Genomic DNA, 22,080 nt, shown 5'->3' on the forward strand with positions numbered 1-22,080 from the left:
CCCATTCCAAAAGTCATGCACTAGAAACATTAACTATTTTTTTGTCTCCATGGATGCTACCTGACCTGCTCAGCATTTTCGATGCTTTATATAAACTGTTCTTCAAATATTGTTGAGAAGAACAACTTGTTATACACAGATTTTTCTTAATGGGTATTATTTTATTAAAAGCTGCAAAGTGGTGTAGAGAGATTCCTTGCATGAATAAAGATTTTTTTTCTGTTCCTCATTTTCAGAAGAAAAGTGAGCACCATCAGCTCACTTCTGAAAGCCAGGATTAGACAAATTAAGCGTGGCTGATTTGTTTAGTGTCTATTTATGGTTTCTCATTTACATAATCCAGTCTGATTAAAACTGCTTGGTCTGCTGTGACCGGCTAAGATAAGCATTATCTCTTTGGCTGTAATGTCATTGGTTTGTTCTCCTTCCATTGAGCATCACCAGCTTCTGCTAGCATGAACATTGATTCCTCCTCCTTCCCTCCATGACTTTTCTCATTCCTCGTTTTGGTTCCCCCTCACCCTTACTGCTCAGTTGCCCATTACCTCTGGTTCCCCCCTTCCGTTTCACCTCTCCTATTGAGTTCCTCCTTCAGCCCCTTTACCTTTTCCACCTCTGTCCTCCCAGCCTCTTACTTCATCCCCACCCACCCACCTACAGCATTTTGTATGTGTTGTTCAGGCTTCTCTGTCTGCTTCTGGTGTTGTGAAAGTGCAAAGGTGTGCATTGGTTCGTGTTGTTGGCACACAGTTTCAAGGACTTTATTTGAATCCTGGCCTCTGGCATTGTCTGTGTTCTCCCCAAATGCTGTCTAGGTGGGCTGGTAAATTAATTGGCCATTGCAAAGTACCTTTTGGTGTAGAGTAGTAGAACAGCTCATCGTACCTCACAATAGGACCTGGGCACCACTGTAGTGAAAGGCTCTGGGCCTAGACTTTGCCACCCAGCCTGAAGCCGCTATCCATTTTTCCAAATCTGTTCGGCACCTAGAGTGATCCATCATTGCACCCAGGCCAGTTGTACGGGCATGAAACTCCTTTGCCTCAACTTCTCCTCTCCAAATGGCTCACTCCATGTATGTCGACTCTGCAATGTACCAGCACAGTTCATCCCTCCAATTTGTTTTGTCTTTGCTTGTCTTTTGTTTACGGAGCTAGTTTACCATAATTTACTTAAGAAAACGTGTTATTAGTAAAGTTTTTAGTGGAATTTCTTGCCTTTTGAATTACTATTGAGCTGTTACACTTGTTTGGTAGCACCATCTTAAACCGGAAGATGTGGACAAAACTTCTTTCAGGGTTGTTGGAAGAGTCTTTGTTGCAAGTGCAGGTCTGTGTAAAAAATGATGAGTGATGATGATGTGAGGAGCTTGCTTTTTCACAAAAACAGCAAAACCAGATGTATTACCAAGCATTGCAGGAGCTCCATCTGTGCGAAGAGTGTGAAGCTTTTCTTTCCAGTCAAAGATTTGTTTGGCATAAAAAGTTTTACCATTTTCAAGACGTTGACGGCCTTTGTAGTTTGCAAATGACACTCACAAAATAAGAATTCTTCTTTCATGACGTCAGTATGCGCATCTCGGACAAAAACAAGGAGACCACATTGACAGGAGGGCTAGAGATTAGAGAGAAATTGGATATGCCTGGACTGTTGTCTTTGGAGCAGAGGAGGCGGAGGGGTAGTTTTATACTTGTATATAAAATTGTAAAAAGGACATAAGTAGGATAAATATTTACTCTTTTTCCATAGTCGGGGAAAAAGATGAGGCCACCCTCAGGGTGGAGGAGCAGCACCTTGTATTCTGTCTGGGTACCCTCCAACCTGATGGCATGAATACCAATTTCTCCTCCTGGTAAAAAAAAATCCCCCCCCCCACCATTCCCCACTGAATTCTTAATGTCACTCCTTTCAAATCTACTCCTCATCTTTTTTTTTCTGCAGTCTTGCTGAAGGGTCTTGGCCCAAAATGTTGACTGCACTCTTTTCAATAGATGTTGCCTGGCCTGCTGAGTTCCTCCAGCATTTTGTATGTGTTCCACAAACCTTTAGATGAATTTTCAGGATGGACAGGCGTTAGGTGTTCAGTCAGTTTTGCTGGCTTCATACTTGCGTTCACAAGAATTATTCCGAATAAAAACACTGCTTTTGTGTCCCATCACATCTATTAATGCCAGTGAAACCGTATAGTTTTCATCATACTTCCTTTTCTATGACATTTCAACTTAAATTGGATCTTCAGAAAAAAATTGAAGTTGAAATAAAATATTTGATTCAATTGACTTTTTAAAACTCAATATTTTTTTTTGGTTTTGAAGTAAATTGATAAATCTGCAAAGAAATAAGTAATCTGCATTCTAATTAAGTGAAGTGTAAGATATTCAAGAAATTTGTACTCACAAAGTAAGTAAAAAGCAGGTTCAAAGATTAAAAATTCAAAGTGCATTTATTATCAACGAATGTGTAAATTGTACACCCTTGAGATTTATTTGCTTACAGGTAGCCACAAAGCAAGGAATCCAAAAGAACCCAATTTAAAAAATAAGAACAACATCCCCCCCCCCCCATGCCCACAGAGAAAGAGAAAAAACAGAACAACTCATGCAAACAATTGAAGCAAGCAACAACAACAGCATTCCGATCCAAATCCTTGGAGTAGGCCCAAAGCCTCAGTGTTCAGTTCATTGTATTAGCAAAACGAGTTGCTGCAAAGTTCACAGAGAGGAAGCACAGCAAATGGGGCAGTCTCACAGACTTAACATCGCAGAGAGAGGAGCCCCCGCAGTCCAGCTTGGCCGACATTTAAATTGTCTGAACCTCGCATTAGAACCCGGGCCCAGCTGCAACAAATCAATCAAGGCCTAAATTTTGCTGCTGGAGAAGCTGTTTTAGTTTTCTCCAAATCAGCTTGGCGCTCTGAGCAATCCAACCTCACTCGACTCTCAACAACCTGCCTTTCCAGTGTATCTGGACTGGCGTTTAGGTTGTCCGATCAGATTGTACCTCGCATTAGGACCCGGGCCTCGCTGTGTTCTAGGCCCGGAGCGGTTGGCCTAGTGATTCGCTTCAGATCTGGATTTTGCTGCTGAAGAAACCATTCTCGACCTCTCCAAATCGGCTTTAGAGCAATCCATTCTTGTCCCCAGGCTAGTTGGATGGGCATTGGAGCTCCTCTGTCCTGTCTTCTCCCCTCTGAATTGTCCACTCTAAACAGCACGGATCCAACTCCCAAGTGTGTCAATTTTGCAGCGCACCAGCAGGGTACGTCTCTCCAGTTCAATTTGCCATCACTCGTCTCTTCATTGTGTGCGGTGATAGTTTACCACAATTTACTTAAAAAAGAATGTTATTAGTAGTGTTTTTAATCAAAATCCTTTGCTTTCGAACTACCAGTAATCTGTTGCACATCTTCAGTAGTGCCATCAATTTTTCCAAAGTTTTAATACTTTTACTGGCATTTAGATAGTTGGATATCCAATGATTATTCGGGTTCTCGGAATTTTGTGTAGTGAATTCTACCAGGGCAAATTTTCATTCACCAAGTGACCATGACAAGCAGGTCACATATTGGAGAATAATGTTGTGACAAGTTTAGCAATTTAATTGGTGTGAATCAGAGATGATTTACAATAAGTGCATAACTGCTACGTGAAGTAATTACTGTGATTTGTATCCTGTGTTTTTCAGTTGTGTTCTTCAGTAATCGGTGCTCTGTCTTTGAGTAGGTTATAAATATAACCCGACTTAAACTGCCAGGGTAGTGTTGTTCATTGTTGATTGCAGTAGAAATAATGCTTTTGAGATACAGATTGCTTCTGATTAGTGGGATTCAAGTAGTTTTACTTGATTGAAAATCTACTTCCTGGGAGAAGAAGCTCTTTTTATTTAAACACAGAAGATTCTGCAGATGCTGGAAATCCCGAGCAACACACACAAAATGCTGGTGGGACTCAGCAGGCCAGGCAGCATCTGCGGAAATGAATAAAAGTTGATGTTTCGGCAGAAACCCTTCTTCAGGACTGAAAGGAAGGGGGAAGATGCCAGAATATAAAGGTAGGGGGAAGGGAGGGAGAACAAGCTAGAAAGTGATAGGTGAAGCCGGGATGGGTAGGAAAGATAAAGAGCTGGAGAGGAAGGAATCTGATAGGAGAAGAGAGTGGACCATCGGAAAAATGAAAGGAAGAAATGATCCAGGGGAAGTGATAGGCAAGTGAGAAGAGATAAGAGGGGAGGGGAGGGAAATAGGTGAAGCTGGGGTGGGTAGGAAAGATAAAGGGCTAGAGAAGAAGGAATCTGATAGGAGAGGAGAGTGGACCATAGGAGAAAGGGAGGAGGGGATCCCGGGGGGGGGGGGGGTTAGGGTAATAGATAGGTGAGAGGACATTAAGAATTCAGTGGGGAATGGTGGGGGGAGGGGAGGATTTTTTTACTGGGAGGAGAAATTGGTATTCATGCCATCAGGTTGGAGGGTACCCAGATGGAATACAAAGTGTGGCTCCTCCACCCTGAGGGTGGCCTCATCTTGGCACAGGAGGAGACCACGGATTGGCATGTTGGAACAGAATGGGAATCTAAATTAAAACGTTTGGCCACTGGGAAGTTCTGCTTGTGGCAGATGGAGCGGAGGTGCTCGACGAAGTAATCCCCCAGTTTATGACGGGTCTCACCAATGTAGAGGAGGCCACATTGGGGGCACCAGACAGAATAGGTGACCCCAGCAGATTTGCAGGTGAAGTGTTGCCTCACCTGGGAGGACTGTTTGGAGCCTTTATACTGAAATCAATGTTTGCACTTCAAGTAGAACTTTCAATTGAAATTCACTTTCCCTGCGCAATCTCCTTTTAGGTATTCTTTTAATATTGAAGTTATAATCATGAAGGGCTCAAACTGAATTTTCACTAGACCAAAGAAAGTTGACGGGAATCCCCAAAAATTTTTGGATTCTTTAGAAGGGAAAATGGTACAAGAATTGGGATATCATGTTGTAGAAAACATTGGTTAAACTGCACTTTGGGAGCATTGTGATTGAACTAGAGAGAGTGTGGAAATGACTCACTAGGATGTTCTCTGGACTGGAGGGCTAGAGATTAGGGAGAGATTGGATATGCTGGGACTGTTGTCTTTGGAGCAGTGGAGGCTGAGGGGTAGTTTTATACTTGTATATAAAATTGTAAAAAGGACATAAGTAAGGTAAATATTTACTCTTTTTCTATAGTCGGGGAAACTATCTCAAGAGGTTGTAGGTTTAAAGTGAAAGAGGAAAGTTTTAAAGTCGATCTGAGATCAGTTTTTAGAGAGGGTGTGGTGAATAAATGGTACAAGCTGCCAGAGGAGGAAGGTACAGTTAAGAAGCACTTTTTTGTATTAAAGGAAATATTCATTGTAGCTTATATTAAGTAGTAGATATCATACCATAGAAATTCCAGTGACCTCATAAATCCCCAAAAGTCTGGAAATTTCACTTATCAAACCTGATATTAAAAATGAACAAGATTTCTAATTAATGAACCAGGTCAAGTTCCCTTCTCACTGCTGCCATCAGCAGTACCAAGAGCCTCAGGACTTGCACCACCAGGTTCAGGAACAGTTAATACCCCTCAACCATCAGCATCCTGAACAACTTCAGTTTCCCCATCATTGAAATGTTCCCACAATCAATGGACTCACTTTCAAGGACTTCATTACGTGTTCTTGATATTTATTGCTTAGCTATTTATATTATTGTTTCTTCTTTTTGTATTTGCACAGTTTTTTGTCTAATGCACTCTGGTTGAATGTTCAAGTTAGGTAGTCTTTTGTTGATTGTGTTATAGTTACTATTGTTGAGAATGCCCACAAGGAAATTAACCTCAGGGTTCCATGTGGTGACGTACAGTATATGTACTTGGATAATAAAATTTCTTTTGGAATATTAAATGCATCTCAGTGAAGCAAAAGATATAATACTTAATATATATTGGTAATGTTAAAACCAATAACTTTTAATAGTTTTATATTTTAGCTGGAGATGCCCAATTGGTATCAACTGTTTGAGAATTACTAATTAATTGATGTTTTTTTTTAACCAGGAAGGAGTGCTTTTCTGCATATGAGTAAGATGTTAACTCGGCAAACAGTGATGTGTTGAAGATCTCATTTAGGTGCTTACAGGTGAAGTTACAACATTTAAAGGAATGGCTTCAGGTGATATGATACCAGAAAATTTGAAGCATCATCAGCAAAAGAGCAGGAAGCTTCCTATTAGGTCCGTTGACCAGGAAGCTGAGGCAGACGGTGGTTTTCTGTTTGAAGCAGATGAAGCTTGGAAGGAATATCACCAAGCTCTCTATCACTTCTATGAAGCCAAAGAACTATGTGATGTAACTCTGAAGGTGAGAAAAATGCTTCTCTTTGCTTAGCAATGTCTTAAACCCACCTTTCTCACTTTCGATTATTCACACCTGATGGTATTTGATACAAAGCTTAGGGTGCAGTTCATCAGAATATACTTCTTTTGTGTGTCAGGAATCTTAATTTTAAGCAACAGGCACAAAATGCTGTAGGAACTCAGCAGGTCAGGAGGCTTCTATAGAAATGAATAAACAGTTAATGTTTCGGGCTGAGAAGGAAGGGGGAAGTTGACAGAATAATAAGGTCAGGGGACGGGGAAGGTGATAGGTGAAGCCAGGTGGATGGAGAAGCTAAAGTGCTGGAGAAGTAGGAATTTGATATGAGAAGCAAGCGGACCATAGGAGCAAAGGAAGAAGGAGGGGACCTTGAGGGAAGTGATGGGTAGGTGTGAAGAGGGGAAAGGTCAGAGTGGGGATTACAGGAAGTGGGAAAATTAATTCATTTTAAACAGTCATTTGTACTGTAAGATTCAGTGGGGATTACTGAGCAAGCTATCACAAAGATTCTCCAATGTGAGAGGAAAATAATGGAAATCTGAAGTCAAGTAAATGCGGGGCATGTTTAATAGTTTAGCTTGTGTCTGTAGAAAGGGAAGGGGAATCCTTAGTGAGTTCAGAACTTCATGAGGAAAGTTGACCCTTTTTCTGTCTTCACAGACATTTCCTTAGCTGCTGAGCATTACATGCATTTTGTTTTTGCAACAGTGCAGAAAATGTTGAGCAGTGGGCATGTTCTGCTCTCCTGATGCAATACAGTGACTCTAAATATTACAGACTTCATGCCATTGGAAGTAAGCTGTAGCACTGCATGTCATCAGCCAGGAAAGTACCTTACAGGAGGCAAAATTTCAGGCATTTCTTTGTTGCTTATTCAGCTGTCCCTTGTGTGTCAGACCATAACTCCAGTTTGTTATGTTACGTATTCAGGCAACAATAAATATATGAGTTCGGCAAGGGTTTTTATAACAGAACACTTTTATTAAACACTGGAAACAACCCCCCCCCAAAAGTAAACAAACACTAACGTAACCGGAAAAAGCTGCTGTGCGGCAGCTTAAACAGTTCTTAAAGCGATGCAGCTCAAACAGTTCTTAAAGCGATGTTGCAAAAACAGTTCTTTAAAGTAGTATTGCCAAAAGTTCGAAATGCTCACAGTCCATTTAAAAGGAGAGACTTTATAAGACGATTTAAATTCTCTTTCATGTCGTTTTGCTTCGATCCCCGACATCGAACTTTTCCCACGAAGAATTTACGAAACGAAATGGCTTAAAAGCACTGACCTTTCCTTTATCACACTGTCCTCAATCTTCTGCTATCCCGCGGAGATTAACATGAGAACAGTCAACGAATTCCTTCTGAATAAGGATTAAACAAGGTCGAACCCGTTTCACCGTCGAAAATCGATTCTCCTCAATCTTTAACTCCCGAACTCCAATCTTCACTCTCCACTGATCCTCAACTGGCAGTATTGTAAAGAAACTGCTGGCAATGACCTTTTAAACTTTAGGCATCAGTTAAAAACTTCATCCTTCAACTAAACTGCATCATCACATTAAATCACGCGGTGGCATGAAGTCAACATGGCAAATCCAGCCACGAACTGCCCCCCCCCCCTCACAGGGTGGGGTCTTCTTTTTATAACCTGAAAAAAAAACACCTGTCACATGATCTCTACTGGCGGGAAAATGACATCACTCCACCATCACAAGATCATTACCTCAAATCCAGTATAGCTTCAACCCCAGTCACATGACAAGGGTACCACTGTCATGTGTCACGAGTACGTAACAGTAAAAACATTGACAAGCAGTTGACCAGAAATGTCAACTATTTATTCCCCTGCTACCTGACTTGCTGAGTTACTACAGCATTTCAAAGATTATCAAAGAAGGTGTAAATTATGCAAACTTGAGGCTTGTGTGCTTGCAGGCAGTTGCAAAGTAAGAAACTCAAAAAAAAAACTAATTAAGAATAAAAGAGCATCCCCAATGCACACAGAGAAAAAGAGAAAAAAACAACACAACTCACGCAAACAGCAGAAGCGAGCAACAGGGGGTTCCGGTGATGTCATCGTCAAGAATGGGAGCTTAAGTCACTAGCTCCTCTGGAAAAACGCGTATTAAGCCCAGTTAACCCATCAAATATAGTATTCTTCTAAAGTATTTGAACTGATAAGAGGGGCAAGAATGGGGAAAAAGAATGGAAATAAAAAAAGTGACACTGCGGAGCCTGCGGCTGAGAGGAGTGCAGCGAGCGGCTCTCCTACCTGACTATGTGCAAGCGAGGCAGACGCTGGGCCTCGTTCAGGCGAAGCGGCAAGTATGATTGAAATTCTGAAAGAGATACGGGAGTTCCAGAAAGATATAAAGCAGCAGCTACGTGATATTAAGTCAGAGCTTGCCAACGTCAATCAAAAAATAGCAGTGGCAGAGACTCGAATTGAGAAGGTGGAAGATCGAGTTCAAAACGTGGAACGGATACTGAGTAAGACAATAAAAATATTAAATCAACAAGAAGGTAAACTGCTTGACCTGGAGGGAAGATCACGGCGGAAAAATATCAGAATATACAACGTTCCCAAAGGAGTGGAGGTCTTGTCTATGACGGAGTTTGTCAGAAAGTTGCTGTGGGACGCGCTGGAGCTTCCCTTGACTATGGAGCTGGAAATTGAGAGAGCGCATCGTACGCTTGTCCCGAAGCCTACCCAAGATAGAGCAGATAAGCCACACTCAATAATAATTAAATTCCTTCGATACAGTACCAAGGCGGAGATTCTACGAAGGGCCTGGGGTAAGAAGAGGGTGTTTTAAGACGATAAATTAATATATTTCGACCAAGATTACCCCCCCCCCCCCCCCCCCCCGGTCCTGCAGAAATGTAAAGAATGCTCTGAAGTAAAGTGAATACTAAAACAAGAAAGGATTAGATTTCAAACTCCGTACTCTGCTAAACTTCAAGTGTTTTATCAAGATGGGATCCAACTGTATCAGACAGTGGAAGAGGCGACTACAGACATGAAGGCCAGAGGGTTGCCTGTCAGCATGATCAAACCAAGGGAAATTACCAAGGCAGAGGAATTATCCTGCTCCGCTTGGGAAATAGTGCGAGAATTGAGAAGGCCGGAGACAGGAGGAGGCTGAGAAAAGTATATCAGGAAGGGACTGTGAGTTTTCCAAAGACAGCCCTCACCCCCTCCAGAAGAGCCATAAGGTTTGGCTAACTTTAAAAATGTTGAGAAGCTAAACGGAAGCAATAGTAGATGGTAATGTACCTATCTCGAGAAATACTTATTATAATGTATTTTATATTCTGGATTTTATATTACTTAGTTGTTATTCTTTATTCGCTCATTTACTTTCCCCACCAAAATGAGAATATATATGTATATGATATGTGTGTGTGTGTGTGTGTGTGTGTGTGTGTGTGTGTGTGTGTGTGTGTGTGTGTGTGTGTGTATATGTGTGTATATATAGGAGGAGTACACAGGGAAATCCTTTCTGTGTAATGGATTTGTTCACTGACTTCTGAATACTGCAATGGGGGCCCTCAACTCTCAAGTAGGAGGGGTTATCTCCCATAGCTAGACATTCCCTCTAGCTCAACGCGGGGTTATCTACCAGAGACCTCAGCCTTGGAATCACACATTCGTTGCCATTTTTGTTATTATTTGTGTTTCTTGGTTCTTATTTGTTCAGGGAGTAGATCGATTAAGTTTTATTCTGCTAATTTCAATGATACATTGACAGATAAATACAGATGGCTAAGGACAAAGTAAAATTCATTTCTTTTAATGTCAATGGGCTGTTAAATCCAATCAAATGTAATAGAATTTTATCCGAAATGAAAAAAGAACAAGCCCATGTAGTATATTTACAGGAAACTCATTTAAGTGATAATGAGCATAGAAAACTAAAGAGAATGAGCTTCACTAATTTGTTTTTCTCCTCATATAAATCAGGACATAGGAGAAGAGTCGCTATTCTTATCTCAAGAAAGCTGAGGCTCAGCAGGAGATGCTCATGGAGTGAGCACTGTTTCAGATTCACTCCATAACCTTTACTTTTCTTAACCTATGATCACCCTTATTTAACTTACTTTTACCTACACCAAAAGATTCTTGCTACTTTTTTGGACTTATCTTTAAGAGTTTATTGTGAATTTTTGAAGAAATGAATACAGAAATGGCTCTTAGATCTAAAGGGCGAGAACCTGGGAAGGATCCTAACGGGAACGGGAAGAAGAAAAAGACTGATCCTAAGCACACTGAATTGACTTATGAAATATTATTGGAGGTTTTAAATGAAAAATTTGAAGAACAACGACAAATTTTTAAACAAGATATAAAGGCTTTTCAAGATTATATGGATAAGACAGATTCAGTAGTTAACCAGCAGCAAGTTCTAATCGCAACTTTGCAAGAGGACGCTCAGAAGCGAGACTTGATCATTGAAAAACTGGAGCAGAAATGATCTTCGACGATTAAACAGGTGGAAACACTTAAAGCCAAGAGTGTCGACTTTGAGAATCGGTCCAGAAGACAGAACTTACGCATACTTGGTCTCCCGGAAGGTATTGAACAAGGGGACCCCTCGAAGTACTTTGCTCAACTTTTAAAGGATGCGTTCCCTTCTGTATTCCCAGACAGTCCTCCGTTACTTGATCGTGCTCACAGAATTATGCGTCGATCACCAAGTGCTTCAGTTAAACCACCGGTTGTAATTGTCCGATTTCACTATGTGCATGTTAAAGAGCAACTTATTCGTGTGGCTCGGTGTGTAGGGATGGTCAAATTCCAAGATCACAATTTTCGATTAGTGGAAGATTTTAGTCCAGAAGTAATGAAGGCAAGGCTTCTTTTTAAACCTCTGATGTCCGAATGTTATGAGAAAAATCTAAAACCTGCACTCTTATACCCTGCGAAGCTCAGAATCTTGCCTCCGAATGCACCAGGGTGTGTTTTCCTTTCTACATCTGAAGCGAGAAGCTTCCTGAGTGAGAACTTCCCTAATGCTACGGATTCTCATCCCTAATAAATCAGTGATTATGATCGTGCAAGATGGTTTTTGTTTCCAAAACCAGATTTTGTTTCTGGCTATTGGTGTAGGTTTACTCTATATTTTATACTCTATAAAGTTTTATTTTGGACATACTAATCTTTTTATTTTACTTACTTTAACCACTGTACTTTATCTTTGGTCATTATTATTAATCCTTCGAAGGTGATTTTTTTTTGCTAAGATAGTGGTTTCTTTAAAATATTTTGGTTTTTTTTTTGATTTCGCCATTTTTTTTCTCTCGCCTTCTTCCTATAATGCATTTCTTATCACAGTTTAAATTTGTTTTTGGTTTGTTTTGGGTTTTAACCTGATTAATAAATTACTAGTGATTATATTCTTTTTTTTACTATCAATTATATTAAGAAGTTTTGTTTTAGTATAGTGATTATTATTTCTTTAGAGTTTGGGTGGATCTTTTTTTTTATCCTTTATATACAGAGTTGTCTTCTGCTGATATGGGGGTAGATTTAGTTTCATCTCTCCTTTTTCCCAGCCTTTTCCTGGCTGGGGTGGTCTTTTTCCCTCTTGGTGGGGGGTGGGGGTTTTTTTCTAAATCTTATGTTCCTTACATCAGTTTTTTTAGTTTCTTCATTTGGGCTGATTTTAAACTACTAAAATGTCTGCGATGTCATCACTTCCGGGTCTGCCCCTTATTTTTGTTCCTCTTCTGGGTGCATGAGTTCATAATTTGGTTAACCCTTTATATACCAAAGGGTTGATTTCAGAAATATGGCTCAGACCATTAATTTTGTCTCTTGGCTTAAACCATCCGATTAAATGGAAAAAGATTTTCTAAGTATTCCAAAGGCTGAATGCACATATTATTTTTGTACAAGAAACTCATGTGAGGAAAGAGGGCAATCATCATTTTTTTTAGGTTTTGGAGGGGCCAACAGTACCATTTGAATGCTGAAGTAAAGGGAGTTTCAATTTTTATTGACTCCTCTATTGCATTTGTCCAACACGATATTATTTCGGATCCGAATGGTAGATTTTTGTTAATTACTGGGTTACTTTTTAACAAAAAGGTTGCGATGGTTAATATTTATGCTCCAAATGTGGATTGTCCCGATTTTTTTAAGTCCTTATTTACTTCCCTACCTAATCTAAATGAATATAGGTTAATAATGAGTGGTGATGTTAATTGTTGTTTAAGTCCTTTGTTGGACAGATCTATATCTACTCAGACTTTACCTAATAAGTCTTAAATTAATTCTTTTTTGACTGATAATGGAATTTTTGATATTTGGAGATTTCGGCATTGTAAGGACAAAGTTTTCATTTTTCTCATATGTTTATCATTCTTACTCAAGAATTGATTATTTTTTTTATTGACTCTTGTTTTATTCCATCGGTAATTGGTTGTAATTATGATATTATAGCCATCTCTGACCATGCTCCATTGAAACTTTCTATTAAATCTATGGATACAGCTTCTAGTGCTAGACAATGGCGATTTGATTCTACCTTACTGCAAGATCTGGATTTCATTAAATTTATGAAGGAACAGATCGATTTCTTCTTTTCAACTAATTCCACGGATGATATTTCTTGTGGAACACTTGGGGACACTCTTAAAGCATATATACGTGGACAGATTATCTCCTATTCCGTTGGTTTGAGAAAACGCATTAAGAAGGAAACTCTTTTATTGGTTGATAAAATTAAAGAGATTGACAAGAAATATTCGATTGCTCCTAGTAAGGAGCTTTACAAACAAAGGGTTGAACTTCAAATGGAACATAGTTTATTACTTACATCTTCGATTGAAAATCAATTAATGAAAACCAGATCTGATTTTTATATACATAGTGATAAATTGGGTAAACTGTTAGCTAGTCAATTGAAGAATGCTTTGGTTAAATGTCAAATTACTAAAATCTGTCAGCAGAATGGGGATCTGACAGTTAACCATGATGAGATAAACAGATCATTTCTCCCTATATCATTCAGAATGATATACCTCCCTGTATCATTCCGAATTCCCTCATGATCATAATACCATGTGTGATTTTCTTGGGAAATTGAATTTTCCAAAATTATCATCTGATGATCATTCAATATTAGAAACTCCTATTAAGGATGCAGAAATTGAAGGGGTTATTTCCTCTATGAATTCTGGGAAAGCACCAGGTCCAGATGGGTATACAGTAGAATTTTTAAAATGTTTTTCTGCTACTCTTTCTCCTTGGTTATGCAGGGTTTTTGAAGAAACAATTAGATTGGGCAATTTGCCACAATCTTTTTATAGAGCTTCCATTTCTTTAATATTGAAGAAAGATAAAGACCCTACTGACTGTGCATCCCATAGACCAGTATCTTTATTGAATGTAGATTCCAAGATCTTTTCCAAGTTACTGGCATCCAGGCTGGAGAAGGTATTACCCCAAATTATTTCAGAAGATCAAACTGGTTTTATTAAAAATCTCTATCTTTTCAATGTTAGGAGATTATTGAATATTGTTTATACTCCTTCACATAGCCCTTCAGAATGTGTCATTTCATTAGATGCGGAGAATGCATTTGATAGAGTTGAATGGCCATACTTATTTAATGTGCTTGAGAAGTTTAATTTTAGTCCGACATTCATTTCTTAGATTAAACTGATATATCATACTCCAGTAGCCTCGGTGCATACTAACAATCAAAGATCTCCCTTTTTTCGTTTATTTCGGGGTACTAGACAAGGCTGTCCTCTTAGTCCATTATTATTTGATATTGCTTTAGAACCTTTGGCAATTGCTATCAGAGAATCACAGAACATTTTTGGCATTAATCGTGGGACAGATATACATAAGCTATCATTATATGCAGATGATTTATTATTATTTATTTCTGATCCTGAGAAATCCATTCCTGCAGTTATACCATTGTTGGCTCAGTTTAGTGAATTTTCTGGGTATAAATTAAATCTTAATAAGAGTGAATTGTTTCCTTTAAATAGACAGGTTCCAATTTATGGAAATTTACCTTTTAAATTAGTTAGTGACTCTTTTATTTACTTAGGGATTGAGATCACAAAAAACTATAAGGACTTATTTAAGATTAATTGTTTACCCTTAATCGATCAGATTAAATGTTTGTTTACTAAATGGTCACCAGTATCTTTATCTCTGATAGGTCGGATTAATGCTATTAAGATGGTTATTTTACCCAAGTTTTTATATATATTTCAAACGGTACCAATTTTTATTCTGAAATCTTTTTTTGCTAATGTTGATTCAAAATTTCCTCATATATATGGCAGGATAAAAATCCTGGATTAGGTAAAAAATGTTTACAGAAGGCAAAGAAGGTAGGTGGATTGGCATTGCCTAATTTTAGATTTTATTATTGGGCAGTTAATATCCGATATTTGATATGTTGGTTAAAAGATTGGGATATATCTTTTAGCCCTCATTGGGTGAATCTGGAAATTAAATCTGTACAAGGATTTGCATTGAGTTCTATTTTAGGGACTTCTCTTCCCTTTGCTCTTTCTAAATTGCAGAAATGAATTGACAACCCGATAGTTAAACATACTTTACGTATATGGTTTCAATTTCGGAAATTTTTTGGGTTGACTAAGTTTGTCTTAAATATTCCTATTGTATCCAATTGCTTTTTTTATTCTTCTATTATAGACCAAGCTTATTCAGCTTGTAAGACTAAAGGATTACTACGATTTTCTGATTTATTTTTGGATAATTGTTTTATGTCTTTTGAACTATTATCTAATAAATAAAATTTGCCTAGATTTCATTTTTTTAGATATTTACAGATTAGGAATTTCTTAATTACTGTACTTCCTACTTTTCCAAATTTTGTGTCTTCCGGTATTTTGGAGAATTTGTTTGAACTAAATCCTTGTCAGAAAGGGCTAATATCAAAACTTTACAATATAATTATGAAGATACATTCAGAGCCCTTCTATAAGATCAAAAATGATTGGGAAAGAGAAGTTAACCTTACTATCCCTATTGAGAATTGGGATAAAATTCTTCAATTAGTTAATACATCATCTATATGTGCTAAACATTCATTAATACAGTTTAAGGTTGTGCATAGGGCTCATATGTCCAAGGATAAATTGGCTCATTTTTATTCCTATATAAATCCTATTTGTGACAGATGTCAGTCTGAGATAGCGTCTTTAACTCGTATGTTCAGGTCGTGTCCGCTTTTGAAAAAATATTGGAAAGACATTTTTGATATTATTTCTATGGTATTGAACATTGATTTACAACGTCATCCTATTACTGCAAGTTTTGGTTTACCAATGATGGACTCACTCCATTTATCCTCTTCCGCTTGTCGAATGATTGCATTTCTTACTTTAATGGCTAGAAGATCTATTTTGTTGAATTGGAAAGAAATTAATCCTCTTACCGTACTTCATTGGTTTTCTCAAACTATGTTATGTCTAAATTTAGAAAAAATTAGAAGTGTTGTATTTGATACTTCTATTAAATTTGAAAAGATATGGAGACCATTTATTCAATATTTTCATATGATGTAATATGACCCTGTTCCAAGCCTATTTATTTTTCCAGTTTCAATTTTATATATGTTGAGAGGATCGGAGTTGACGACACTGATGATTTTGTATTTTTGTGAGATAAAGAGGGCAGATATATTCTGGTAAGGGCGAATATAGACAGAAATTCTATATTGAATATATATGCACCCCCGGGATGTGATACTGGTTTCTTTCAGAAAATTACTGATATTATGTTAGCAAAAACAGAAGGTCTCCTGATATGTGGGGGGAGACTTAAATTTACAATTACAACCAAACTTAGACTCTTCCAATAGAAAAACCTATGAAACAAAATCCTTAAATCCTTACATAAGAAAGTTAATACACTTTTTGAGGATGCTGGTTTAATTGATATATGGGGGGACCTTTTCCCCGACAGAAGGGATTACACTCATTATTCTGCTCCCCATTCTGTGTATACAAGAATAGACTATTTCATAACATTTGGAAAAGACAAAGACAAAATAAACAGCTGTGGAATTGGGACAATAGATGTAAGTGACCACGCACCTATATATTTATTTGTTGATTTTGACCAACAACCAAAGAATACTATTTGGAAACTAAATTCAAGTCTACTCAATGATCCATACTTTAAGGAACAAATTAAAAAAGAAATTGGTCTCTACTTAGAATTTAATGATAATGGAGAGGTTTCACCTCCCATTTTATGGGATATTCTGAAAGCTTTCTTAAGAGGGAAAATTATAGTGATATCTTCATAAGAAAAAAATGAGTAAAACATTAGAGGAATTACAAAATAGGCCGAAGGAACTAGAGAAAAAACACAAATTGAATTTGGCACAGGATACATTAGGGGAAATTAAAAAAATTAGGAATGAAATTAATAGTTTGGAGAGATCAGAGATCAGGAAAAATTTAATGTTTCTGAAACAGAGACATTATGAAAGTGGATCAAAGTCGATGAAAATACTGGCGTGGAAACTGAAAAAAAAAGATAGCAGAAAATAGAATTCATAGAATTAGGAACCCAAGAACAAAAATGATTTTAAAAAAAAGCTAAGTGAAATTCAAGGAGCTTTTGAAGTGTTTCACAAAACTCTATATTCCAAAGTTCCAGGGGGAAGCATAACCCAAATTGACACCATCTTGAATTCTCTAGAGTTACCCACTTTAAGCGAAGAACAAAATAGAACGATGACTGCTGACATAACTGAAATTGATTTAAAAGCTGCAATTAGTAGGCTTAAATTAAGCAAGTCACCAGGATCAGATGGGTATATGGCAGAGTGGTACAAAGAATTTAAAAATGAGTTAATTCCTGTTTTACTCCCCACACTGAACTGGGCTCTAAAAAAAGGCACAAATGCCACCCAGTTGGAAGGAAGCAATAATCTCAGCTATTCCGAAAGAAGCAAGGATAAAATGAAATGCGGGTCATTTAGACCAATATCCGTTCTAAATGTAGATTATAGATTATTTAGCTCCATCATGGCCAAATGATTAGAGGAGTTTCTACCCATACTGATACGTAACGATCAGACAGGTTTTATACGACAACGCCAAACACAATGACAATATACGAAGGACACTTCACATTATGGATCATATACAAAAAAGTAAAATCGAAGTAATAGTGATAAGTGTGGACGCTGAAAAGACATTTGATTTGATTAATTGGGATTTCTTTACAGAGTTCTACATAGGTTTGGTTTCCAAGACACAATTATTAAAACTATACAGACACTATATGACAACCCTACTGCTAGGTTTAAAATCAATGGATATTTATCAAATAGTCTTACTCTAGAAAGGGGCAGGAGACAGGGTTGTGCATGGTCACCACTACTCTTTGTATTATATCTGTAGCCATTTGCTCAATACATCAGACAAAATGAAGATATCAGGGGAATTACTATTAAAGGGACAGAGCATATATTGGCTTGTTACCCGGATGACATTTTGATCTATCTAGGGCAACCAACATACTCTTTACCTAAATTGATGCAATCCTTTGAGCAATATGGTCAATTATCAGGATACAAGATCAACATAGATAAAACCCAATTACTTTCATATAACTATAACCCACCAAGAGAAATTGGAAGTTGATACCCCTGGGCATGGCAAACAGAGTCTTTCAAATATTTGGCCATCATTATGCCAAATTGGGCAAAATTATCAGAATGTAATTTTCAGCCTTTATATAAAAAAATTAAGTAAGATATGGCAAGATGGAACCTGATTCCTTTTTTCAGTCTCAGTTCAAGGATTGAGTCTATTAAAATGAATATACTGCCCAGACTGTTATATCTCTTTCAGACCCTACCAATAGAGATTAATCAAAATCAATTCAATGAATGGAACAAGATGTTACCAAGGTATATTTGGCAGGGTAAAAGGCCTGGAGTTCATCTCAAAACTTTGCAGTTAGCAAAGGTAAGGGGGGGGGGGATGGGGCCTACCTTCTCTTAGAGATTATTATTTTGCAGCTCAGTTGAGAGCTGTGATAGGTTGGTGCAACCCATCATGTGACGCTCATTGGAAAAACATTGAGGAGCGGGTATTTCCCATCCCCATACAAGCAATTTTGGCTGAAAACAACCTGCAAAGGTACATAAATACTATTGATAACCCATGGGTGAAATTGACTCTTAAAATATGGAAAACTGCTATAAAAGAATATAATCTAGAGGGAGATCATTGCAATTCTTAAATGGTGTGCATATGACTCTGATTTTACACCAAGTAAATTGGATGCTAGATTTAAGGACTGGACAGCTAAAGGAATAACAGTTCTTTGCAACAGAATGAAAGAAGGAACACTGTTCAGTTTTGAAATGCTTAAAGAGAAACACTTATTAGAAGAACAAGATTTTTATCGGTATTTACAGATGCGACAATGTTAATAAGACACTTAAAAATGTAACCAAGGCAAATACATGCTTGATAGAGCTCTTTAGAAAAGCATATAATTCAGATAATGGTAGTAGAATAATTTCAAGCATGTATAAGGGGTTGTCAAATCTTAAAACACATTCGACTTCATACATTAAAACAAAATGGGAGAAGGAAGGAGGGATAATTATATCTGAGGAAGAATGGACAACAATATGGAGATATCAATGGAAGTGTACCAGTTCACAGAAATGGAGGGAGCTTGGATGGAAAAACTTGATAAGATATTTTATTACACCCTCTCAGAAATCCCATTTGATAGTAACCTCCCTGCTTGCTGGAGAAATTGTGGAAATCAAAATGCAAATCATTATCATATTTTTTGGGACTGCCCTGTTATCAAAAACTATTGGAGTGGGATACACAATGCCCTACAAGACATCTTTAAATGTGAAATACCCTTGGAGAGTAAGACCATATATTTTGGATTTCTACCTCAAGAATGGTTGAAAAGAGATAAATATTTAATGAATATACTGTTGGTGGCTGGTAAAAAGAATCTTACTAGGAAATGGTTATCAGAGGAGAGACCAACTTTAAATGCATGGATGGAAATTACAGTAGATATTTACAAAATGGAGACGATAACAGCATCTGTTAATCATATGCTAGAACAATTTGATTCATACTGGGAAAAATGGTTTAACTACATAATGCCTCATAGGCCTGATTTTATTCTCACAAATCAATGAATAGGTTGTAAAGATCACTCCCTATTTGTAAATAGTTTTTTCCTTTTGCTTGTTTTTTCTTTCCACTCTTTTCTATAAGTGTATACCTCAGATAAATACTTTGTGAAGATTTGTGATATATATGATTATATGATATATATGTATAATGCCTGAAATACATCTTATGGAAGTGGTTGTTTGATAATGAACTTCAATTAAAAAAAAAATAAATTACAAAAACAAAAGAGAGCAACAACAGCATTCCGAACCAATTTGAGTTCCCAGATCCAAATCCCTAGAGTAGGTCTGAAGCCTCGGTTCATCATATTAGTGGGGCAATTGCCACAAGAACTGTTTAGGGCCTTGAAATGTAGTGAGGGAGGAGGTGTAGGGGCAGGTGTGGCACTTGTTCCGCTTGCAAGGACAAATACCAGGAGAGAGATCAGTGGGGAGGGATGAATGGACAAGGGAGTCTTGTAGGGAGTGATCCTGCAGTAAGTGAAAAGTGGGATCCCATTGGAGATGGCAGAAGTCACAGAGAATATGTGTTGGACACGGAGGCTGGTAGGGTGGCAGGCAAGGACAAGAGGAACCTTATCCCTGGTGGGTGGGGTGAAGGTAGATGTGCACGAAATGGAAGAGATGCAGATGAGGGCTGCATGATGGTGGAAGAAGGAAAGGCCCCTTTCTTTGAAGGAGGAGGATCTGAAATGAAAAGCCTCATCCTGAGAGCAGTTGTGGCAGAGGTGTAGGTATTGAGAGAAGGGTGTAGTATTTTACAAGTGACATGGTGGGACGAGGTATGATTCAGGTAGCTGTGAGAATCAATGGGTTTATAAAAAATCTTCTCAAACCTGGAAAAGGAATTTCTCAATCTTCTGGTAATTGCACCTCCCCCCTTCACTATTCCCCATTCCCACTTCCCTTTTTCACCTTATCTCTATACTTCCCTAAATCGTCCCTCTGGTGCTCCTCCCCATTTTCTTTCTTCCTTAGCCTTTTATCCTCTCCTATCAGATTCCCCCTTCTCCAGCCCTTTGTCTCTTTTACCAATCACCCAGCTCTTTACTTCACCCCCTCCCCGCTCCGTTTCACCTATCATCTACTACCTTGTACTTTGTCCAACCCCCACCTTCTTACTCTGACTTCTCATCATTTTTCCCAGTCCTGATGAAGTATCTCAGCCCAAAAGATCAGTGGTTTACTGTTTTCCATATATGCTGTCTGCCCTGCTGAGTTCATTAGTCATCTTTGTTTAATCATGCACTGGGCTACATACCTACAAGAAAATTGAGTTTTTATTTGAAAAGTGGTCTATTACTTAATATCTTACTTTCTTTAAAGAAGTACAAAAATCTCTGTAATACAATTTTGTTTGGAAAATGAATGTTTGGAAATCTACTTTCTACTGACACTAATATAGAAGACAAAAAATAAATATCTAAAATAAATGTATATAAAAAAAATTGAGGCTGCCTAAGACTTTTGCACAGTACTGTAGTTGCTTTTGTTATTTTTGCCTGTGAAATCCTTGCATTGTGGATTCTAGGTGATCAGCACCTCAATCCTATTGCAGCAATGTAATCCAAGAAAACCTTGTGTCAGCATGTGTACACAGAACTTTGATCCTTTGCCATAAATATTTTATACCGTTTGAGAGTAAGGACAGCAGCTTCCATATTCTCATTATGACATTAATGGTGTTGCAGTTTGGTCCCACTAAGAAAAGTACAGTTAAAAGTACAGTTTTAAGTTTGGAGAAAATTAGAAGTCGGACGTTTGATATGTCTTTTAAATTTGAGCAAACTTGGCGACCTTTTATTCAATATTTTCATATAATCTGATTTTTCTTTTTTTACTTTTTTTAGGTAATTTTTTTCCTTCTCCATGAAGTTCTAGATTTGAGCAGAAGGATTTTTATTTCTTTTTAAATTATATCCTCAAAGTGGACTGCCCAGTCCCCTTTGATTTGTTTTAGGTTAGTTTAGTGGTTTGTTTTTCTTTCTCCATAATAGAAATTTCTAGTCTTTTTTTTTCTATGAATTGTTGAGAGGAGTTGTTCTTTTTTTAATATATATATTAGCTCAATATTATACTATACGTGGTTTTGCCAGTATATATTCTTTCTTTGTACTATTATTGAAATATGTATTTGAGATAACTTCTCCTCTGACTTTTATTTATCCTTATTCTTTTAAATCAATAAAAAAAGTTTGAAAATGAAGAAAAGTACAGTCAGAAATGAGATCTTCATGGTAATGTGGCAAATTGCCCAGGGGAGTCCTGACTACTAAATACAGCATAAATGAAATCTGCTTAATTACTGTGCTGTCTGTCAGCAGCAAGGCAGTATAAAATGTGATTGATAGCATTATCAAGCAAAACTTGCCATGACCTCCTCACTTTGGGTTTCACCAGGACCTCACTGCAAACTTGGTTCAGATTTGGTCAGAAGAATTGGATTCCAGAGCATGGTGAGAGTGGTTGCCCCTAATGTTGAGGCAGTACTTCACTGAATAAGTTTATCA

At 37.7% G+C, this 22,080-nt stretch overlaps 1 protein-coding gene across 3 annotated transcripts in view; it reads left to right on the forward strand.

Annotated features, from left to right (window-relative positions):
• Positions 1–22,080, forward strand: part of klhl8 (kelch-like family member 8) — an 81,658-nt gene that overhangs the window by 16,908 nt on the left and 42,670 nt on the right. The window contains exon 3 of one of the 3 annotated variants that reach the window (XM_059988674.1): positions 6,066–6,368. The exons of 1 other annotated variant lie outside the window; for it this stretch is intronic. In XM_059988674.1, coding sequence (XP_059844657.1) covers positions 6,171–6,368 — 198 coding nt within the window. In that variant the 5' untranslated portion in view covers positions 6,066–6,170. Of the gene's footprint in view, positions 1–6,065; positions 6,369–18,268; positions 18,363–22,080 lie in introns of those variants that run through there. One more of the 3 variants, XM_059988673.1, reaches the window with a different exon arrangement.

The sequence above is a fragment of the Hypanus sabinus genome, chromosome 14 (genome assembly GCF_030144855.1).
Source record: "Hypanus sabinus isolate sHypSab1 chromosome 14, sHypSab1.hap1, whole genome shotgun sequence".
Taxonomy (NCBI): Eukaryota; Metazoa; Chordata; class Chondrichthyes; order Myliobatiformes; family Dasyatidae; genus Hypanus; species Hypanus sabinus.